The 9,242-nt window shown below is 40.2% G+C and overlaps 2 protein-coding genes across 20 annotated transcripts in view; one reads left to right on the forward strand and one right to left on the reverse strand.

Moving 5' to 3' along the window:
* Positions 1 to 9,242, reverse strand: part of LOC110490714 (uncharacterized) — a 72,035-nt gene that overhangs the window by 33,552 nt on the left and 29,241 nt on the right. For 3 of the 18 annotated variants that reach the window (XM_090199158.1, XM_090199149.1, XM_090199163.1), the window contains exons 1-4: positions 5,690 to 5,826; positions 5,176 to 5,246; positions 4,584 to 4,648; positions 2,171 to 2,389 (exon numbers count right to left, since the gene is read on the reverse strand). In XM_090199158.1, coding sequence (XP_090055284.1) covers positions 2,171 to 2,389; positions 4,584 to 4,648; position 5,176 — 285 coding nt within the window. In that variant the 5' untranslated portion in view covers positions 5,177 to 5,246; positions 5,690 to 5,826. Of the gene's footprint in view, positions 1 to 2,170; positions 2,390 to 4,583; positions 4,649 to 5,175; positions 5,247 to 5,382; positions 5,481 to 5,689; positions 5,968 to 9,242 lie in introns of those variants that run through there. The other 15 variants (XM_090199153.1, XM_090199146.1, XM_090199160.1 and 12 more) reach the window with 13 other exon arrangements.
* LOC110490715 (zinc finger CCHC-type and RNA-binding motif-containing protein 1) lies at positions 5,885 to 8,671 on the forward strand. Of its 2 annotated transcripts, none has more exons than XM_090199165.1 (8): positions 5,885 to 6,151; positions 6,264 to 6,377; positions 6,706 to 6,734; positions 6,996 to 7,107; positions 7,196 to 7,303; positions 7,421 to 7,530; positions 7,762 to 7,834; positions 7,966 to 8,671. In XM_090199165.1, exons 2-8 carry the CDS (start codon positions 6,294 to 6,296, stop codon positions 8,116 to 8,118), a joined length of 669 nt encoding a protein of 222 aa, XP_090055291.1. In that variant the 5' UTR covers positions 5,885 to 6,151; positions 6,264 to 6,293; the 3' UTR covers positions 8,119 to 8,671. The 2 variants fall into 2 exon arrangements, with proteins under 2 accessions (XP_090055291.1, XP_021419850.3); XM_021564175.3 differs by having other exon boundaries at positions 5,885 to 6,112.

Below are 9,242 nucleotides of genomic sequence, written 5' to 3' on the forward strand. Positions count from 1 at the left end.
AGTCGGGTTTGTAGGCCTCCTTGCTCGCACACACTTTTTCAGTTCTGTCCACAAATATTCTATAGGATTGAGGTCAGGGCTTTGTGATGGCCACTCCAATACCTTGACTTTGTTGTTCTTAAGCCATTTTGCAACAACTTTGGAAGTATGCTCGGGGTCAATGTCCATTTAGAAGACCCATTTGCGACCAAGCTTCAACTTCCTGACTGATGTCTTGAGATGTTGCTTCAATATATCCATATAATTCTCCTGCCTCATGATGCCATCTCTTTTGTGAAGTGCACCAGTCCCTCCTGCAGCAAAGCAACCCCCACAACATGATGCTGCCACCCCCGTTCTTCACGGTTGGGATGGTGTTCTTCGGCTTCCCCCTTTTTACTCCAAACATAACGATGGTCATTAAAGTCAAACAGTTCTAATTTTTGGTTCATCAGACCAGAGGACATTTCTCAAAAAAATATGATCTTTGTCCCCATGTGCAGTTTTAAAACGTAGTCTGGCTCTTTTAATGGTGGTTTTGGAGCAGTGGCTTCTTCCTTGCTGAGCGGTCTTTCAGGTTATGTTGATATAGGACGTGTTTTGCTGTGGATATAGATACTTTTGTACCTGTTTCCTCCAGCAACTTCACAAGATCCTTTGCTGTTGTTCTTGGATTGATTTCCACTTTTCACACCAAAGTACATTCATCTCTAGGAGACAGAACGTGTCTCCTTCCTGAGCGGTATGACGGCTGCGTGGTCCCATGGTGTTTATACTTGTTCATCTGTACAAACAATAGTACACATGGTACCTTCAGGCATTTGGAAATTGCTCCCAAGGATGAACCAGACTTGTAGAGGTCTCCAATTTTTTTTTCTGAGGTCTTGGCTGATTTCTTTTGATTTTCCCATGTCAAGCAAAGAGTTTGAAGGAAGGCCTTGAAATACATCCACAGGTTCACCTCCAATTGACTCAAATGATGTCAATTAGCCTATCAGAAGCTTATAAAGCCATGACATCATTTTCTGGAATTTCCCAAGCTGTTTAAAGGCACAGTCAACTTAGTGTATGTAAACTTCTGACCCACTGGAATTGTGACACAGTGAATTATCGGTCTGTAAACAATTGTTGGAAAAATGACTTGTGTCATTCAAAGTAGATGCCCTAACCGACTTGCCAAAACTATAGTTTGTTAACAAGAAATGTGTGGAGTGGTTGATAAACAAGTTCTAATGCCTCCAACCTAAGTGGATGTAAACTTCTGACTTCAACTTTATCTACAGGTGTCCTATCCTGAGAAACACACAATGATGCTGCTGTTGATTAGACAGTATTTCTAAAATATTATATTCCAATCCTCTGTATTTGGTATTTTATTAGGATCCCCATTAGCGGTTGCAAAAGCTACTCTTCCTGGGGCCCACAGCTACTCTTCCTGGGGCCCACAGCTACTCTTCCTGGGGCCCACAGCTACTCTTCCTGGGGCCCACAGCTACTCTTCCTGGGGCCCACAGCTACTCTTCCTGGGGCCCACAGCTACTCTTCTTGGGGTCCATGCACCAATGAAAGTGATTGACAGAGCATCTTCTACTCAACATGTAATTCTTTATCTGAACACCAAGTGGCGTCAGAGGTTGAAATAAACTCCTTCTCATACAGTTGGCGGTGTATATAATGGATTTCTAGCTGTACTATATAATCATATACCCTATAACTTCAGCATTGACTGTACTATGAGCTAAATTCAGTACTTCAATCAAATGCATTTATACAGCCGTTTTTACATCAGCAGATATCACAAAGTGCTTCTACAGAAACCCTGCCTAAAACCCCAAAGAGCAAGCAATGAAGATGTAGAAGCACTTCCATTGTGGTGTTCACATTTTACTCTGTTAGAGAAATATTTATTGCAGTTTCTCAAATCATACTAATGCAATCGATATGCAGGTGCTTCTACACCTGCATTGCTACCTGTTTGGGGTTTTAGGCTGGGTTTCTGTACATCACTTTGAGGTATCAGCTGATGTAAGAAGGGCTTTATAAATACATTTGATTTGATATGGGGCACATTCTTTTGTGCTTGTAAACCCAGCATGTACAGTAGATCGATGGTCAGATATTATGCTTCCTTGGCATGTGGCTTAAATTGTGCGTATACAATAATGGTTTATTCATTGTCTGCACCACTTACTCTCCGGGAAGGTGGGATACCTCTGCGCTCATTAGGAAAATGAAGGCTGTCGCCATGGTAGCCTCTTTGATCCTCGCCATGGTAACCTCGAGGGCCTCCATTTGGATAAAAGCGAGGCCCGTCGTACTCAAACCCTCGATTGTACTCCTCGTCTGGCCTTCCGAAACCAGCCGGCCTCCTCTCTACAGGCCCTGCTCCAGCTGATCTGGGATATGGGGCCTACAATTAATTACATTTAGATGGGAAAGAAGAGAAAGAGAAACAAGATTAGGGTTATGTCCTCTAGAAAGCCATTTACTATTTTTATTTCTAGATGAAAAGGTTTATTTTAGAAAAAAATGTATGTATTGTAATTCTCAGTGAATCATATAATTTATGTAATTTTCAGGATGGAAACAAGGTTCTTTGGAGCTCAGGAACACAACTCTTCTCTTATATCAAGAGGTTGACCGATTAATTAGGGACGATTTCAAGTTTTCATAACAATTGGTAATCTGCCTTTTTGGGTGCCGATTATGGCCGATTGTAATGTAATCCATGAGTAAACTGCGTGGCAGGCTGACCGCCTGTTACACGAGTGCAGCGTCAAAAGGACCTTGTGGCTGCAATGAGCCAAGGTAAGTTGCTGTCTAGCATTAAACTCATCTTATATAAAAAACAATCAATCTTTACATAATCACTAGTTAACTCCAGATGGTTGATGATATTACTAGGTTAACCAGCTTGTCCTGCGTTGCATATAGATAATGCGGTGCCTGTTAATTTATCATCGAATCAGAGCCTACTTCAACTTTGCCAAACGGGCGATGATTTAACAAAAGCACATTAGTGAAAAAAGCACATTCGTTGACCAAATGTCCCCAACCATAAACATCAATGCCTTTCTTAAACTCAATACACAGAAGTATATATTTTTTTTAAAACCTGCATATTTAGTTAAAATAAATGTATGTTACCAGGCAATATTAACTAGGGAAAATGTGTCACTTCTCTTGTTTTCAGTGTAAGCAGAGTCAGGGTATATGCAACAGTTTGGGCCGCCTGGCTCGTTGCGAACTGTGTTTCTTCCTAACAAAAACGAATTACATTTGCCAGAATTTTACATAATTACGACATAACATAGAAGGTTGTGCAATGTAACAGCAATATTTAGACTTAGGGATGCCACCAGTGGGTCTTCCAAATGGACCTAAATGGTTCCGTATTTCACGGAAAGAATAAACGTTTTGTTTTCTAAATTATCGTTTCTGGATTTGACCATATTAATGACCATGATATTTCTGTGTGTTTATTATAATTAAGTCTATGATTTGATATTTGATAGAGCAGTCTGACTGAGCGGAGGTAGGCAGCAGCAGGCTTCTAAGCATTCATTCAAACACTTTCCTGCATTTGCGAGCAGCTGTTAACAATGCTTAAAGCACAGCGCTGTTTATGACTTCAAGCCTATCAACTCCCGAGATTAGGCTGGTAATACTAAAGTGCCTATAAGAACATCCAATAGTCAAATATATATGAAATACAAATGGTATAGAGAGAAGTAGTCATAATTCCTATAATAACTACAACCTACAACTTCTTACCTGGGAATATTGAACCACCAGCTTTCATATGTTCTCATGTTCTGAGCAAGGAACTCAAACGTTAGCTTTTTTACATGGCACATATTGCACTTTAACTTTCTTCTCCAACACTGTGTTTTTGCATTATTTAAACCAAATCGAACATGTTTCATTAGAGACTAAATAGATTTGATGCATTATATTAAACTCAAACAAAAGGGTTCATTGTTCATTCAGTATTGTTGTAATTGTCAATATTACAAATACATATAAAAATTGGCCGATTAATCGGTATCGGCTTCTTTTTTTTTGGTCCACCAATAAATCGGTATCGGCATTGAAAAATCATAATGGTTGACCTCTAATATCAAGGCGGAGTTGAGTATTGATAACTAGTCACATGATTTGCTAGCAACGCCATTGAGTCCCCATCAGTTGATACTTGAACAAATGTTCATTCTGAAAACGCTGGACAACTGCAGGTGCTGAAGTTCATACGTTTAATAACAGCTTTTATTTAATACAACCACCTCATTTGTGTCGATCAACTTTTGTGCCAATTGAATCTTAGCTGATTAGTACGTCAAGGCCACTAGAACTAGAATTTCAGCACCTCACAGAAGGAACGGTAAGTGTTTTCAGAAATATTCACAAGTATCGAATGACGGCGAGACCATGTTGTTGCTAGCAGATCGTGCAACCAGTTATCAATACTCACCTCCGCCTCTATACAAGAGAACGGAGTTGAGCGTTCCTCAGCTAAGTTCTGTTAAGTATTATAATGGAAAGTAAATTAGTACAATTATAAATATATAAACCAAACAACATTTTCCACAGGCAGAAACTCTCACCGGTCTGTCTGGTAGGAAGCGTTCATCGTAGACATCCCTCATGTTTCTGTCTCTCCTGTAGGCCACTGCAAAGTAGACAGCATGGGAGGTTTTAGGGTGGGTATCATTTGTGGAACGTTCCAACAGGAATCTGTTCCAAAAACATTGTAAAGTACAAGGATGCCAACAAACAACATATACAAAGTATCATGATCAATTCACCTGGCTAACTAGCTGTCGAAAAAGCATCAACTCACCACGTAGCTTATTCCTAATGTTTGTCCATAGGCTACCAGAGTGAGAACAGACATTTTTCAGAACAAACATGGTGACTGAAAAACTTAATGAAATAGGGGACCCGGTATCTTATTCTGCCACTATACAACTGCGTATGCGTTGTTTGTTGGCAACCCTGTTATTTACTAAGTTTTATGGAACAGATTCCTGTTGGAACGTTCCACAAATTATACCCACCCGGAGTTTCACACAGTTAATGACAATCACAGTTGTGGTAGGTGTTCATGAATATGCCTACATGTGGACCTGGTGGAATTGTTTAGTATGCAGAACCAGAAACCTTTTTTGGGAAGAAAGCAAGATATTTTCCACTTACTTGTTTTGTCTGGACAAGTCTATGTAGTAGTATTGGGAGTTGGTTATGCCAATAGAGACAGTCAATACTAACTGGGGAAAAGAGAAGATGTTACGTATTAGTTTGACAATACTGCATGGCGTGCACATTAGCTATTAACAATGTAGGTTAGGAAATCCCAAGCATAGAGATATGTCAAATCAGTATGTGTGATAGTAAGGAAACTACTGTAGCTAATAGCTAGCTCTGATCCAGAAGTACTGGCAGGATGTTAGCGCGCGTTCCTCTGAGGCTCAGCCATAATCTTTGGTTCAGCGTTAGAAAACCGCACTAACTCCTAGCTAACTACTACTACTACTCCTCCTCCTCCTCCTCTTCTTCTTCTTTCAAGCAAACATTCAACCACTGAGATTAGTGATATGAAAACACCTATTTCTACTGGCTTGCTAATTAGCTACCGTATTTAGCACATAACGTTGTTCTAATATATATTTCGCAGGTTGTGTAGATTTAACTGCTAGCTACGTATGCTTACGTTAGCTAGCTACATGCTCAAGCTAGTCCACAGTCCATGCTGAGTTAATTCGCTCAAAACGAAATCAATATTTAGAACAAATACATATTTACTAACACAAACATTTAGACACGCTATAAACAATACGCACGTTGGAGAAAATAAAGTCGTCTTCACAAAAGATATGAAAACAAGCTCATCATAGCCTACTTTTCACCTTCTTCCGGTTGGCGCATGTACACACTGAATTTGGATTGGATTGACAAAAAGTCTGTCACGTGAAACGTCATATTCCTGTGACGACGAACAGTTCTCGTTTGTTTTTGGCAGCTAGATAGCAAACACATGTTACTGAGATTGAATAACTAATAGAAAGCAACATATTTACCAATGTTTTTGCCCACTCTACTCAATAACTATACGTCACCAATGTTGTCTATTTAGGTAAGTGATTTATTCGATTCCTTGAATGTGTATTTCCAGGTAATATACATCGGATTCGAGCTAGCATCACGGCTAGCTTGCATATCGCTCAATGAAATAGATAACTAACTAGCTTCAATCTGAATATTCATCACCATGAATCTGTTTTCAGTGACTGTCTCACTCTGATGGTGAAGTCAAGATGAGTGGTGGTTTGGCTCCCAGTAGAAGCACAGTCTATGTGTCCAACCTGCCCTTCTCTCTAACCAACAGTGATCTACACAAGGTAAAACAATTTTTTACCTCTATTTAACTAGTCAGTTAAGAACAAATTATTATTTTCAATGACAGACTAGGAACAGTGGGTTAACTAATGCTAGGGGGCAGAACGACAGATGTTTACCTTGTCAGCTCAGGGATTCGAGCTTGCAACCGTTCGGTTACAGGTCCAACACTCTAACCACAAGGCTACCTGCTGTAATGTCTTCATATATAGAGTAATGGAATAGAACTACTTAACCCCTCCCTAACACTATTTCACAAGTTCGTGATCCTGCTGTTTATGCCATTTGGAAAAATGACCTCAAATAATGTCTTGGATCTTTTCATTTCAGCTTTTCACCAAATATGGCAAAGTTGTGAAGTAAGTTACTGGTTTCAAAATAATGAGCTATACAAAGCTCAAATACAAACCAAAAAATGGTCACATGCTTCGTAAACTAACAGTGAACTTCCTAGTTACGGGTCTGTTTCCAATAATGCAGAGTTAAAGATAAAGATGTTTTTTTTAAATAGTGACACGATTAATAAATACATAGTGAATAACTAAAAATCTATAGCAAAATCTACAGCTATGTTGGTATTGTGGTGATCAGAGAAGATAATGATGGTCTCATGCTTTCAGGGTGACAATAGTCAAAGATAAAGAAACACGCAAAAGTAAAGGTGTGGCTTTTGTGCTCTTCCTGGACAAAGAGTCTGCACAGAGCTGCTTTAGATCGCTCAACAATAAACAGGTGGGCATTTTTCCTCTCCCTGTTTTCATAAAAAGTTACATCTGATGTGTTGTTTTTGTGTTAAAGTCCCCATCTTTTTCGCCCGCAGTTGTTTGGAAGAACGGTGAAAGCGAGCATTGCAATCGACAACGGGCGAGCAACTGAATTTATCAGGAGGCGAAACTACACAGACAAGTCCAAATGTTACGAATGTGGGGTAAGTTGATACTCTCTACCTAGATAAGCCATCTCCATTTCCCTCTTCATCCATCCGGAATGTGTAGCCGGATGTTAGTGCTATTTATACAACATTTCTGTCCTTTTCACGTCATAGGATACAGGGCACTTAAGCTATGCATGCCCAAAAAACTTGCTTGGTGAACGAGAACCCCCGAAGAAGAAAGAAAAGAAGAAGAAGAAAAAGGTTGAAGAGCCTGATGAAATGTAAGTGTCTTATCAGGACATTGATGCCACTCTACCGTGTTTGCAAACGGCTATGATCGTGGTCAACAGCAGCGTGTCCTTGATGTTAACAGTAACTGTTCTATTTCGGATGGACTTTAGTTCAGAGATTCTTTGTTTGATTGTGGTGTCGTATTTGTCATTGTTTGTGAAGTCCTCTGTGTGTGTTTTTTGTTTCTATGACTTTTCTACTTTTTCCTCTGTCGTTTACAGAGAAGAGGAGGAAAGCGAGGAAGAGGGAGAGGACCCTGCTCTTGACAGCTTAAGTCAAGCCATAGCATTCCAGGTAAGTGCACAAATGTACTTCAAGGGGGAAGTTAGTAGGCTATTGTATTACTTGAAACCCTCTATTTACTTGGTATTTGTCCTTATCTGACCCCTCTTTTAAAATCACACATGGGATCATGTGTTCCACAGCAAGCACGACTTGAGGAGGAGCAGCATAGGCGACAGCAGACGGCCTTTGTGGCTGAGGAGGCCGGTCAGGAGGCTTCCACATCGGACGACTCCAAGAAACCCAGGATCAAAAAGAGTGTCTACTTCAGTGACGAGGAAGAACTGAGCGACTGAGGGGATTTCACAGATATAATTCAGACTCTTGAGTAGCAAATATTTGAAAATGAACGAGGGGGGACATTCTGTTTGTCAAGATCTGCAAGGGCATCATCGACCTGAGAAAAGAAAAGAGAAAAGATGTGTTTGATGAAAAGGGTTACAGTGTACCATTGTTTAGTTGAAGTCCACAACTGTTTCTGTATCAGTATTTGTTCTGATCCTTAGTGTCCTTTTTATAATGAGGACTCCGCCACTGTTCTTCGCAGGCATTGGGACAATGTGATTGGAGAGTAACTGTGTTTCTGCGCTTTTCTTTTCAACAGCTGTGTAAATACACCATAGTTGTTTTACTGTCTTTCACCCTTCCTATGTATGTCAATATTAGGGGAAATAGAACTATTCGGTTTAAAGATAGCCTTCCCCATCTTTAGGTGAATGCACAATTTATTTGAAAAAGGTATTGAAGCATCAGTGAAAGAGTAGAACACCACAGATGGCATGTGGTCTTTCACAATAATGAACCACACTTTTGCTGATAAATAGGAATAAAGAACATTCAAGTCATGAACATTCCTTCCCGTATTTCAATATTGATCACAGCTCCCCATCCACCAGCTGCTAACCAGAGGCAAGGTGTAGTAAGGTGTGTGTACTGTAGTGTTGCCCTAATGTGTCCACCGGGCTTCTCACCATATTCCATGTTCTCTAGCAAGGCAACATTCCTTCCTGTATTTCAATATTAATCTTCCATCCTGTGGGGGCTACTCTTCCCCTCCAATAGCTGTTGACAGTACAGTAAGGTGGATGTTGTCCTGATGAGTGCAGTGTGCACCTCTCATATACGATGTGTTCCCTATCAGAGAGCAAGAGCTCCATGTGATGGAGTGTCCTGACAGGAAGCCAGGCGGTACAGGCTGCAACTCTCAGCCCTGGCACATTCTGATTTATACCTGCAAGGCCACGTCTGTCTGTTAGGCAGGTCATCTTCAAGAGCTACCTTTTAAAGCAATGAGATGGGATGGGAGAAGAGCCACTGAAGTTACGTTATAAAGATTTATGGTTTAGAAATGTTTGACAACTAAAATACAAGGTGAAATACATAATTCACTTTTCAGTTCTGTCATTAATTTTTCTAACCC

The sequence above is a fragment of the Oncorhynchus mykiss genome, chromosome 15 (genome assembly GCF_057628025.1).
Source record: "Oncorhynchus mykiss isolate SJ-2025 chromosome 15, ASM5762802v1, whole genome shotgun sequence".
In the NCBI taxonomy this organism is placed as follows: domain Eukaryota; kingdom Metazoa; phylum Chordata; class Actinopteri; order Salmoniformes; family Salmonidae; genus Oncorhynchus; species Oncorhynchus mykiss.